The sequence below is a fragment of the Coregonus clupeaformis genome, chromosome 3 (genome assembly GCF_020615455.1).
Source record: "Coregonus clupeaformis isolate EN_2021a chromosome 3, ASM2061545v1, whole genome shotgun sequence".
Classification (NCBI taxonomy): domain Eukaryota; kingdom Metazoa; phylum Chordata; class Actinopteri; order Salmoniformes; family Salmonidae; genus Coregonus; species Coregonus clupeaformis.
The window spans coordinates 97501-111585 of NC_059194.1; the positions used below are offsets into that span (position 1 = coordinate 97501).

The 14085-nt window shown below is 44.0% G+C and overlaps 1 protein-coding gene across 2 annotated transcripts in view; it reads left to right on the forward strand.

Annotated features, from left to right (window-relative positions):
- The window catches only part of LOC121538526 (cationic amino acid transporter 2), a 17841-nt gene extending 8809 nt beyond the window's left edge, over positions 1-9032 (forward strand). For both annotated transcript variants that reach the window (XM_041846646.1, XM_041846655.1), the window contains 10 exons: positions 836-991; positions 1431-1596; positions 3734-3870; positions 4392-4614; positions 5574-5710; positions 6579-6681; positions 6779-6912; positions 7528-7694; positions 8288-8396; positions 8722-9032. In XM_041846646.1, coding sequence (XP_041702580.1) covers positions 836-991; positions 1431-1596; positions 3734-3870; positions 4392-4614; positions 5574-5710; positions 6579-6681; positions 6779-6912; positions 7528-7694; positions 8288-8396; positions 8722-8852 — 1463 coding nt within the window. In that variant the 3' untranslated portion in view covers positions 8853-9032. The remainder of the gene's footprint in view (positions 1-835; positions 992-1430; positions 1597-3733; positions 3871-4391; positions 4615-5573; positions 5711-6578; positions 6682-6778; positions 6913-7527; positions 7695-8287; positions 8397-8721) is intronic.
- Positions 9033-14085: the final 5053 nt, after the last annotated feature.

The following is a 14085-nucleotide window of genomic DNA, read 5'->3' on the forward strand; positions in this document are numbered from 1 at the left end:
GTTCTGAACAGAATGAGCCTATGCTTGTCTATTGTAATTCACCACAGCACCTGAATGCGCTCAGGACTCCTTTCTATGGGCACCAAAATGAAGATCTGTTTCTCTGAATAGCCCTGTGAAAGCCTAAGATCATATTTTATAACAAAGCTTGTCATGTTGGCAATAGAACAAGCTTTCAATTCATGCCCACCTGACCCAGATTGTGATTTATAATGGGTCCGTTTTTGGATTGTGTAAACAACAACAGTAATTGTGTGATGGCAGGGATGCAGGGCTGTGTTCCAAACTAAACAACTACCAGTGTGTTTGCTCTAGTTCCTCAACAGCACAGCTAGGAGAGCTCTTTAAAGCACCTTATAGTTGAAGACTCGTCTTTGAGTCATAAAAGTGCATTGAAATGACTTAGGAACTGCGATCACTTTGGAGAGGTGTGTGGCCACACGGAGACACCAGTTAGACCTCTCACTCAAACCCTTGTAATGTTTTTGTCTTATGTTGCACCTTTTCCAGGAATAGTCATGTTACTGAATGTATCCAGAGTATTTTCATAAAGTACAGTAAATATGAAATGCACATAAAATCAACAGGGTGATGTTTGGATTCAGTCTTGTGTCAGGTGAACTGTTACGTACTCACCTTTGGTCTAATAATTGTCCCATAATCTCCAAACTGTTCCCTTTCAATTGCTACCATGGTTAAACTTTTCATATTTATTCTGTAAGAAACATTTACATTTAGCCCCTTCCATATAAGCCAATTCCCACCAGTTAAAGGGTTGATTGACTGATCCATCTATTGACATATGGCTAATCTCCTCCTATCGTTATCTTCTCAGGAACGTCCAGTGTGGCGAGGGCTTGGAGCGGAACCTTTGATGACCTCATCGGCAACGTCATGGGGGAGTTCTTCAAAGAAAACCTACACATGGACCTCCCGGGCCTCGCAGAATACCCAGACTTCTTTGCTGCTGGGCTCATTATGCTCCTGGCAGGTAAACTGAATCTGATGATTGATTGATTGGCTGATCATTGGTTCGTTTAACAACATAGAGACATTAAAACTGTCTGGTACTGATGATGATGATGATGGTGATGATGATGATGATGATGATGGTGATGATGATGATGATGATGATGATGATGATGATGATGATGATGGTGATGATGATGATGGTAATGATGATGATGGTAATGATGATGATGGTAATGATGATCATGATGATGATGATGATCATGATGATGATGGTGGTGATGATGACGATGATGATGATGATGATGATGATGATGATGATGATGATGATGATGATGATGATCATGATGATGATGGTGGTGATGATGACGATGATGATGATGATGATGATGATGATGATGATGATTTTGATGATGATGGTTATGATGAACACATGTTCCACGTGCTTCCATCCTGTGAAGGTCTGCTGGCCTTTGGTGTCCAGGAATCGGCAATAGTCAACAAGATCTTCACGGCCATCAACATCCTGGTCCTTCTGTTTGTCATTGTAGCGGGCTTCGTCAAGGGAGACATCGGTAACTGGCAGATCAGTCAGGAGGCGCTCATCAACGCTACAGCAGAATTCCAGTATGCAACCACGTTTGATTACAATACAAAAACGTTTGAGTAACAATACATGAGAAATCCTTCATCATACCAAACTTGTTAGCAACTTCAGTGGATGTGTTATAGCAGTGGTATTAGCAGGAAATATTAGCGTGAATCTTTCAACCGAGATTTCTGGAAAACCAGGGAAGATTGGGAAAGTTACTAGAATTTTGAAACCCTATACACTCTTATATTGTGTCCTCTTCAGGAACCTAACCTCTACAGTCAATGTGACCCGTATATATGTCCTATATTGTGTCCTCTCCAGGAACCTAACCTCTACAGTCAATGTGACCCATATATACAGTGCATTCTGAAATTATATAGACCCTTTGACTTTTCCACATTTTTGTTACGTTACAGCCTTATTCTAAAATTGTTTTTTTCCCTCATCAATCTACACACAATAACCCATAATGACAATGCAAAAACAGGGTTTTAGAAATGTTAGCAAATTTATAAAAAATTAAAAACGGAAATATCACATTTACATAAGTATTCAGACCCTTTACTCAGTACTTTGTTGAAGCACCTTTGGCAGCGATTACAGCCTCGAGTCTTCTTGGGTATGACACTACAAGCTTGGCACACCTGTATTTGGGGAGTTTCTCCCATTCTTCTCTGCAGATCCTCTCAAGCACTGTCAGGATGGATAGGGAGTGTCGCTGCACAACTATATTCAGGTCTCTCCAGAGATCGTAGATTGGGTTCAAGTCCGGGCTCTGGCTGGGCCACTCAAGGACATTCAGAGACTTGTCCCGAAGCCACTCCTGCGTTGTCTTGGCTGTTTGCTTAGGGTCATTGTCCTGTTGGAAGGTGAACCTTCACCACAGTCTGAGGTCCTGAGCGCTCTGGAGCAGGTTTTCATCAAGGATCTCTCTGTACTTTGCTCCGTTCATCTTTCCCTCGATCCTGACTAGTCTCCCAGTCCCTGCCGCTGAAAAACATCCCTACAGCATGATGCTGCCACCACCATGCTTCACCGTAGGGATGGTGCCAAGTTTCCTCCAGACGTGACGCTTGGCATTCAGGCCAAAGAGTTCAATCTTGGTTTCATCAGACCAGAGAATCTTGTTTCTCATGGTGTTAGAGTCTTTAGGTGCATTTTGGCAAACTCCAAGCGGGCAGTCATGTGCCTTTTACTGAGGAGTGGCTTCCGTCTGGCCACTCTACCATACAAGCCTGATTGGTGGTGTGCCGCAGAGATGGTTGTCCTTCTGGAAGGTTCTCCCATCTCCACAGAGGAACTCTGGAGCTCTGTCAGAGTGACCATCAGGTTCTTGGTCACCTCCCTGAACAATGGCCCTTCTCCCCCAATTGCTCAGTTTGGCCGGGCGGCCAGCTATAGGAAGAGTATTGGTGGTTCAAAACTTCTTCCATTTAAGAATGATGGAGTCCACTGTGTTCTTGTGGACCTTCAATGCTGCAGAAATGTTTTGGTACCCTTCCCCAGATCTGTGCCTCGACACAATCCTGTCTCGGAGCTCTACGGATAATTCCTTCGACCACATTGCTTGGTTTTGCTCTGACATGCACTGTCAACTGTGGGACCTTATATAGACAGGTGTGTGCCTTTCGAAATCATGTCCAATCAATTGAATTTACCACAGGTGGACTCCAATCAAGTTGTAGAAACATCCGAAGGATGATCAATGGAAACAGGATGCACCTGAGTTCAATTTCGAGTCTCATAGCAAAGGGTCTGAATACTTATGTGAATAAGGTATTTATGTTTTTTATTTGTAATACGTTGGCAAACATTTCTAAAAACCTGTTTTCGCTTTGTCATTATGGGGTATTGTGTGTAGATTGATGAGGATAAACATTTTTTACATCCATTTTAGAATAAGGCTGTAACGTAACAAAATGTGGAAAACATGTAGGGGTCTGAATACTTTCCCAATGCACTGTCTGTCCTATATTGTGTCCTCTTCAGGAACCTAACCTCTACAGTCAATGTGACCCGTATATATGTCCTATATTGTGTCCTCTCCAGGAACCTAACCTCTACAGTCAATTTGACCCATATATATGTCCTATATTGTGTCCTCTTCAGGAACCTAACCTCTACAGTCAATGTGACCCGTATATATGTCCTATATTGTGTCCTCTCCAGGAACCTAACCTCTACAGTCAATGTGACCAGTATATATGGGGATGGAGGGTTCTTCCCCTACGGTTTCGAAGGGACAATCTCCGGAGCCGCTACCTGTTTCTACGCCTTCGTAGGCTTCGACTGCATTGCCACAACAAGTAGGCCTGCTTTGATCATGCACACTAACCTATATACATCAGAAACATTTCCATCCTACAGAAACATTGATAAAGCCAGGCACTTCTCCAAGCTTTGTCCATACAGTATCTTTGGTAATGTCTACTCTACTCAGAAGATTTTCTGGGTGAATATTTAGGCATGCTGTAACATTCACATTCACATTTTAGTCATTTAGCAGACACTCTTATCCAGAGCGACTTACAGGAGCAATTAGGGTTAAGTGCCTTGCTTAAGGGCACATCGACAGATTTTCACCTAGTCGGCTCGGGGATTAGAACCAGCGACCTTTCGATTACTGGCACAACGCTCTTACCCACTAAGCTACCTGAGACCCCACAGTCGATATTCTACATGATTAAACCTTGCTTGCTTAATTGACCGATAATGGCTGATTGATTGATCGACTGATCGACCAATCTACTGATTGACTGATCGGCCAAACGACTGATGGACTGATTGATGACAGCTCTCCATTAATTAATTAATTAATTCTCTCCAGGTGAGGAGGTGAAGAACCCTCAGAAGTCCATCCCGCTGGGCATAGTGGCGTCTCTCCTCATCTGTTTCCTGGCCTACTTCGCAGTGTCAGCGGCCCTCACACTGATGATGCCCTACTACATGCTCAATGTTAACAGCCCGCTGCCCGTGGCCTTCGAGTACATCGGCTGGGCGCCCGCCAAGTATGTGGTGGCTGTCGGCTCGCTCTGCGCCCTCTCCACCAGGTAGGTAGGAGAACACGGGAAGTCACTGGTCAGTGATGTCACCAGGCATCATTACAGTTGGTCGGTTGGCCTGTCTGTCTGTCTGTCTGTCTGTCTATTTGTCTGTCTGTCTCTGTCTGTCTATCTCCATTCTAAAAAGAGATAAACCATATTTACCAGGGTGCAAATGCTTTGTAAATCTGGTCTCATGTATTCTGTTGTTATAGTTGTTTTGCTGAGATTGTAGCGTGGCCCTGTGCTGAGTCAGCATGCCAAATGGCACCCTTATCCCTATATAGTACACTACCCCTGGTCAAAAGTGCACTATATAGGGAATAGGGTGCCTTTTGGGACATAACCTGAGACTGTAACATGACCGATGGCTCTCTGCGTCCGTCTGTCTGTCTCCTGTGACTGTAACATGACCGATGGCTCTCTGCGTCCGTCTGTCTGTCTCCTGTGACTGTAACATGACTGATGGCTCTCTGTGTCTGTCTGTCTCCTGTGACTGTAACATGACCGATGGCTCTCTGCGTCCGTCTGTCTGTCTCCTGTGACTGTAACATGACTGATGGCTCTCTGCGTCCGTCTGTCTCCTGTGACTGTAACATGACCGATGGCTCTCTACGTCCGTCTGTCTGTCTCCTGTGACTGTAACATGACTGATGGCTCTCTGTGTCTGTCTGTCTCCTGTGACTGTAACATGACCGATGGCTCTCTGCGTCCGTCTGTCTGTCTCCTGTGACTGTAACATGACTGATGGCTCTCTGTGTCTGTCTGTCTCCTGTGACTGTAACATGACTGATGGCTCTCTGCGTCCGTCTGTCTGTCTCCTGTGACTGTAACATGACTGATGGCTCTCTGTGTCTGTCTGTCTCCTGTGACTGTAACATGACTGATGGCTCTCTGTGTCTGTCTGTCTCCTGTGACTGTAACATGACTGATGGCTCTCTGCGTCCGTCTGTCTGTCTCCTGTGCAGTCTGTTGGGTTCCATGTTCCCTATGCCCCGCGTACTGTTTGCTATGGCCAGAGACGGCCTCCTCTTCAAGCCCCTCAGTAAAGTCAGCGCCAGACAGAGTCCCGTCATCGCTACCATCTCCTCCGGGGTCGTGGCAGGTAACACCCCATCGATCTCTACCCTCTCCTCCGGGGTCGTGGCTGGTAACACCCCATCGATCTCTATCTCTCTCTCTATCCTCTCCTCCGAGGTCGTGGCTGGTAACACCCCATCGATCTCTATCTCTCTCTATCCTCTCCTCCGGGGTCGTGGCTGGTAACACCCCATCGATCTCTATCTCTCTCTCTATCCTCTCCTCCGGGGTCGTGGCTGGTAACACCCCATCGATCTCTCTCTATCCTCTCCTCCGGGGTCGTGGCAGGTAACACCCCATCGATCTCTATCTCTCTCTACCCTCTCCTCCGGGGTCGTGGCTGGTAACACCCCATCGATCTCTATCTCTCTCTATCCTCTCCTCCGGGGTCGTGGCAGGTAACACCCCATCGATCTCTATCTCTCTCTACCCTCTCCTCCGGGGTCGTGGCTGGTAACACCCCATCGATCTCTATCTCTCTCTCTACCCTCTCCTCCGGGGTCGTGGCAGGTAACACCCCATCGATCTCTATCTCTCTCTACCCTCTCCTCCGGGGTCGTGACAGGTAACACCCCATCGATCTCTATCTCTCTCTATCCTCTCCTCCGGGGTCGTGACAGGTAACACCCCATCGATCTCTATCTCTCTCTATCCTCTCCTCCGGGGTCGTGACAGGTAACACCCCATCGATCTCTATCTCTCTCTATCCTCTCCTCCGGGGTCGTGACAGGTAACACCCCATCGATCTCTATCTCTCTCTTGATTTCTTGATCGCTCTCTTTCTCTCTCTCTCTTAGAGATATAAAGAGTTTGTTGTGTTTTGCCTATGATATCTTTTGTGTAATGATTTATCTACAGTAAATACTTGAATGCTTGTTTGTTTTTCTTTCCAGCGATAATGGCCCTGGTGTTTGACCTGAAAGCATTGGTTGATATGATGTCAATTGGGACACTCTTTGCCTACACACTTGTGGCTATATGCATTCTTATACTTAGGTAAGTATTTCACAAATATCTAAACTTAGATAAACAGCAGTCCACTGTATTGATTTAGCAAAAATAAACGGTACTAAGTTGACTTTATAACATCTAGGTACCAAGAGACCAAATCAGAAGACTCAGATCTCCAGCTCCTTGAATCAAACACCAAGTTTGGTTGTCTTAAACCACCATCGTTCCCAACATCGGGCACCTCGAAAACAGTCACAGGTTTGACTGTATTTTCTGGTAAGCAAAACGGTTTGACAAGAAATCTCCAATACGTCTGTCTTTAAAGTTGCCACTTACAACAATGACAAATAATATTATTCAAAGATCTTCTACATTTTAAAGGTACTGGAGTATCTGCAGTGTAACATGATGTAGCCTTCCCCCTTTATTTCAGTCATTCTTCCATCGGCCTAATCTCTCTCTCTTCAGTCATTCTTCCATCGGCCTCCTCTCTCTCTCTTCAGTCATTCTTCCATCGGCCTAATCTCTCTCTCTTCAGTCATTCTTCCATCGGCCTCCTCTCTCTCTGTTCAGTCATTCTTCCATCGGCCTAATCTCTCTCTCTTCAGTCATTCTTCCATCGGCCTCCTCTCTCTCTGTTCAGTCATTCTTCCATCTGCCTCCTCTCTCTCTGTTCAGTCATTCTTCCATCTGCCTCCTCTCTCTCTGTTCAGTCATTCTTCCATCGGCCTAATCTCTCTCTGTTCAGTTGTTCTTCCATCGGCCTAATCTCTCTCTGTTCAGTTGTTCTTCCATCGGCCTAATCTCTCTCTGTTCAGTCGTTCTTCCATCGGCCTCCTCTCTCTGTTCAGTTGTTCTTCCCTCACCCCCTTCCTCTCTCTCTCTCTCCAGTGGTGTGTGTGTGCGGTCTGTGTGTCCTTCTGACCCAAGCCATGGACGCTATACAACGGCAGGAGATCTGGAGCCTGGTGTGTGTGTCCATCGTAGCCTTCATCCTCCTGGTTCTCGTCATCATCATCTGGAGGCATCCACAGAACCAAGCCAAGGCTGCTTTCATGGTGAGGAGCACCGTGGGAAGATGGACACCTGCATGTAAAGGACGTTATCACAGCCTATTCAAACATCGCTGATTAGAGGACGTTATCACAGGCTATTCAAACATCGCTGATTAGAGGATGTTATCACAGGCTATTCAAACATCGCTGATTAGAGGACGTTATCAAAGCCTATTCAAACATCGCTGATTAGAGGACGTTATCACAGGCTATTCAAACATCGCTGATTAGAGGACGTTATCACAGGCTATTCAAACATCGCTGATTAGAGGACGTTATCACAGGCTATTCAAACATCGCTGATTAGAGGACGTTATCACAGGCTATTCAAACATCGTTGATTAGAGGTCATTATCACAGGCTATTCAAACATTGCTGATTAGTGGATGTTATCACAGGCTATTGAAACATCGCTAATTCGCAATAATTATCAACCATTATCAGATGCAGCCTAACAGATCGTAATATCACTCAACCCCAATTTTTTTGAACTACAGAACGTTTACCTTTGGGCCCAGACCCTGTGTGGTGCATTGTTTGTGTCTTTACGTTGACATTTCAGTCAAGTTCTCTTACCCCCTGCCCTCTGCTCCCAGGTGCCCTTCCTGCCTGTGCTGCCGGTAGTTAGTGTGTTTGTCAACGTCTACCTGATGGTCCAGTTAGGAGGAGACACCTGGATGCGATACGCCATCTGGATGGCCGTAGGTTAGTATTCTACCCAACACTTCTCTGCCCAATAACACATGCCACAAGCACTAAACTGAGAGGCTGGAAGGGATGGATGGGTCATTTTCTTGGGGTATCTGACCCTATATCATTAGGAGTGTGTGTTGGAGGTTGGTTGGAGGCTATATGTTGGAGGTTTCAGGGGTGGGCTCTCTATGTTTTTAGATTGTAAACTCTGATCTTCTACCATCTCTCTCTCTCTCTCTCTCTCTCTCTCTCTCTCTCTCTCTCTCTCTCTCTCTCTCTCTCTCTCTCTCTCTCTCTCTCCCTCCATCTCTCTCTCTCCCTCTCTCTCTATCTGTAGGGTTCCTCATCTACTTTGGTTATGGTATCCGTAACAGTGTTCAGAAGCAGAGGAACCAGACCAGCCAGGTGAAGATTGACACCATCAGCGGTATGACGGAGAAGGAGGCCTTCAAAGAAGAGAAGTTCTGAGGCTGAGTGGACAGTACAGGACAGGACAACACAGGACAGGACAACACAGGGCAGGACAACACAGGGCAGGACAACACGGGACAGAACTGGAGCTGACAGGACATGACAGGATAGAACTGGAGCTGACAGGACAGGACAGAACTGGAGCTGACAGGACAGGACAGGACAGAACTGGAGCTGACAGGACAGGACAGGACAGGACAGGACAGAACTGGAGCTGACAGGACAGGACAGGACAGAACTGGAGCTGACAGGACAGGACAGGACAGAACTGGAGCTGACAGGACAGGACAGGACAGAACTGGATATGACAGGACAGGACAGGACAGAACTGGTCCTGACAGGACAGGACAGAAAAGAACTGGAGCTGACAGGACAGGACAGGACAGAACTGGACCTGGCAGGACAGGACAGGACAGAACTGGAGCTGACAGGACAGGACAGAAAGTGTAGTCGGTCAAAACAACATTTAATTTATAACCATTATGTTTGTACATTTCCACTGTAGTTTTTCAAACTTTAAAATAATGTATTTTATGAGGAGATATCACTGTGGTCTTTGATCAGATATCTTTGTTTTCTCATTGGTTTGTCATGCAGTATTGGGAAAGATAGAATATGAAATGTCCAAAGGAAATACATGACAAGTTTTATGAGTTGATTAGTCAGCTGTTTAGTGCGCGTGAGATTTGGTTATGGGTTCAGAGATTGTGAGTTAATCTACCTTTGCATCTCTTAATGTCAGTCATTCTCTCTGCATTAGTCAGAGGCCATGAAAGATTGTCTGAACACACCCCAAGATAATGTCAGCTATCGTAACAAAGCTCTAACAACTTATCAGATGTAAGTTCAAAACAATTTATCTGATTACAACACGATGAGGGGAAAGAGTGTTCAGATTAGCAAGAGAAGTTAATGTGCTTGCCCGAAAGCAAGAACAACTGCTGTATTTCCTACATACTCCAGGCTTATTAGTGTACTTGATGACTAAGTTGCTTGAGAAAATCACTTTGATGCTATTTATACTTTTTGAACTATGACTACATAAAATACAATGCATTTAAATGGTCATAGACTTACAATGGAGATTTTTTGGGGATAGTACTGTTCTTCAACTGTTTATGCTAGTTACATCAAAAACAGCATGGGACCTTTTTCAAAAAGTTATTCAATGTATTCTACTACCATCAAAATAATGTTGGATGGCTGAAGCAAGCACACAATTTCTTTCTTAAGGAAAATTACACAGTATGTTGGAGTCCATTTAATCAGTTTATTTGAGCTTTTGTTTCCTCTACGCACCTGTGAACTAAGACGTGACTGAAGGTGTGCTAAAGTTCATGTAGTGCTTCACCCTACTTGTCAACGTGTCATTGTCCTGGCAATGATACACGAAGCAAGCAAGTTTTAAATCCAAGATAGGTTTCTTGCGCCATTTCTCAGTGTCCAGTTTTATACATGTATACAAAAATGTTAACGCGTGTAGATATAGAATGTAGATATGAATCAAAAACATTTTTCTAGTGCATAGCTTATTTTAAGATTTTAACAGGTTGATATTTTATTGTTTCATCATGTAGATATGAAAAATGGTATGTATACAATGCTGTAAATTACATACTGTAAATCTGGCAGTCAGTGCCGTTTCAGATGAGGGAGGAAGGCAGTTAAATGTAACAGCGATAGGTTTAGGCTACTACATGATACTCAAATATTCCCTATACCCATCATGAGGTTGCTACAACCTAGCTTATGAATGAAAGTTTACAACGTAGGTGCACACAGGTCGAGAGACACATTTGACGTGACAGACTGTGACATTCAATACCGCCTTGCACGCTCTTGCCTGCATCTAGCTGATATAGGGTGTAATCATTAGTCCAACAGTTGCAAACGAGAGTTTCTATTGGACAAATTCAGGTATGTTTATCCTCGTTTTGTTCCGTGTGCTTCTGTTTTAGAAACGTTTTTTCAACAGAGTCGGCGGATGAATACACCCCTGATCACGCGTAAAGACAGATCCCAGTTTCATAGCAACCACTTTGTATTCCTTCTCGCATCTACGTTATGCGCGCTCCTCCTTTCACCTCTTTCCTTCGCTTGTGGACTTCAATGCACAACACATCAGTTGGATGTGACCAGGTGAAAAAACCTTTCCAAGCCAAACCATATCATAATCGCTACAAACAGCCTACATCGTTGTCACCATATTGGCTAAAGTAACGTCATAGTCAACATATAGCTAATAGAGCTAAAGCGTTAGTAAACCCGCTACAATCATGCAGTAACATTCGTGTACAGTCAGTAAGCAGTTACACCAGCGAGCCCTGGTGGCAATAAATTAGTAATACCAAAAGCTTACCTTGACTTGGAAGAGTTCCCGTGTTGTGTTGGAAAGTCATAGCCAGCTAGCTAACATAGCATCCCTCTGTTTCAGCAGGGTGTTTCAGTAGGCTAAACTAGCTAGCTGCATTTGCTAGCTAAGTAAGTGAAACTGAAAGTGAACAAAAAATGACGAAATCTCTCTCGCTCTATTTCTCTCTTGCTTCTCCTTCATTTAGGAATAAATTAATTTGTTCAAAACTGTTAAACTATTTTCTTTCTCTCTCTTTGAGTCAACTACTCACCACATTTATGCACTGCAGTGCTAGCTAGCTGTAGCTTATGCTTTCAGTACTAGATTCATTCTCTGATCCTTTGATTGGGTGGACAGCATCTCAGTTCATGCTGCAAGAGCTCTGATAGGTTGGAGGACGTCCTCCGGAAGTTGTCTTTATTACTGTGTAAGTCTATGGAAGGGGTTGAGAACCATGAGCCTCCTAGGTTTTGTATCGAAGTCAATGTACTCAGAGGAGGACGGAAGCTAGCTGTCCTCCGGCTACACCATGGTGCTACCCTACAGAGTGCTGTTGAGGCTACTGTAGACCTTCTTTGCAAAATAAGGTGTTTTAATCAGTTATTTGGTGACGTGATTATATTTAGTATAGTTTTATCTAAAAAGGATAACTTTTTTAATGTTTTATGAAATTCACTGAGGAGGATGGTCCTCCCCTTCCTCCTCTGAGGAGCCTCCACTGTGTGATGCGTGATTTGAATGAGTCAGGCGCAGGAGAGTAAATCACAGTATACAGAGTTTATTCCGTAATACAGCGTTAACCAGTCCAGTGCGCGTAACAGGCGCACTGGAACAAACAGGCACACAGGGAAAATACCCCGGCAATACAAAAATACACTGAGCTCAACCGAGCTGCTAATCCTCACAATAAACAATCACACACAAGGACAAGGGGGCAGAGGGAACACTTATACAGGTACTAATGAGGGGATATGAACCAGGTGTGTGTAATAGACAAGACAAAACAAATGGAATGATGAGATGAGGAGCGGCAGTGGCTAGAAGGCCGGTGACGACGAACGCTGAAGCCTGCCCGAACAAGGAGAGGAGGCAGCTTCGGAGGAAGTCGTGACACACTGCTGTAAATGCATCCCAAATAAACTTGATCATGTCCCATTTTCCTCAAAGTCTTCTTACTTGGGTCATTCATAAACTGTAACACATATATTTTCCATTGACCAAGGTGGGGTTGACGGCAGTGCTAAGCTTGGATAAAGAGCAAGCATAGGTTGTATCCCAAATAGCACCCTTTTTCCCTATATAGTGCACTACTTTTGACTGGGGCCTATAGGGCTCTGGTCAAAAGTAGTGCACTATATAGGGAATAGGGTGCAATTTGGGACAGAGTCATAGCGTGCCACTTACCTCCCTGTGTTCATGGGGGAACAATAGAACCATTCACATGTTCTTACCTAGGCCATGCTATAATCATGGCTTAGCAAGTAATTCCTAAAGCAAGGTTTAGTGCACTCACACACCACAGACATCTAGACCTGCGGTACAGTAGAGTTAATTAAGCACCATATAGGATACAGTACATTCCAATACTCCACTCTTTAATTACACCATATATGATAAATTCCAATACTCCACTCTTTAATTACACCATATAGGATACATTCCAATACTCCACTCTTTAATTACACCATATAGGATACATTCCAATACTCTACTCTTTAATTACACCATATATTCCATGCAGGTTCAAAACAAAGATGTGTACTTTCGTGTTCTATGCAATAGAAAGGATAGATATGTGTATGTTATGGTAAAAAAAGGAATGATATGTGTATGTTATGGTAAAAAAAGGAATGATATGTGTATGTTGTGGTAAAAAAAGGAATGATATGTGTAGCTATGTTGTGGTAAAATAAAGATTGGGAGACCATAGGTGGAGATGGCAGTACATTTGTAGATTTGGATGGTTTTGATGTGGTAATTCACATCAATGCAAACACTCAGCACCCAGAGGTCCTGCAGGAGTGATTTATTGTGTGTGTGTGTGTGTGTGTGTGTGTGTGTGTGTGTGTTATTCCGGCATGTTCAGGTCACGTCTTTCCACAGAAGGACCCACCTTTATGAACTCTTCTCTCCATGTGCTTACTGAGCTCAAAGGTATTCCATCATAGTTTCCATCACAACTGATGTTCTTTTTGAAGGTATTGTTACTCATCAACACACTGAGTGACAGCTGATGATTACAATTTAGGGTTCGATACAACTCAAACTGTATGAGTTGCCTTCATCACTATGCTGATATCTATTCAAATACCTATATTATAATGAACAAATCAATAATAACAGTTATGGAAGCATATACCATTCAATTTGAATGATGGCGGCTAAATGCTTCCATAAACAGAGGGTCCCACATGGGTGTGATTTTACTGTGTCATGAATGAGTAAGACATTACATTAGGCCTTCCATACAGTACCATTCATAAAAACACACGTTAAACTAGTGTTGGGGAGTAGTAAACTACATTTAGTTAAACTAGTAGTTTAACTACATTTTGCAGTAGCTTGGTGGTAGTTGAACTAAATTCTAATCTAGGTAGTGTTTGCAGTAGTTCATTATGTTTCCCCCGTGTAGCGGTGCAGCTAACTACTGGAACTACACACTACTGTTTTACCATGTAGCGGTGTAGCTAACTACTGGAACTACACACTACTGTTTTACCATGTAGCGGTGTAGCTAACTACTGGAACTACACACTACTGTTTTACCATGTAGCGGTGTAGCTAACTTCTGGAACTACACACTACTGTTTTACCATGTAGCGGTGTAGCTAACTACTGGAACTACACACTACTGTTTTACCATGTAGCGGTGCAGCT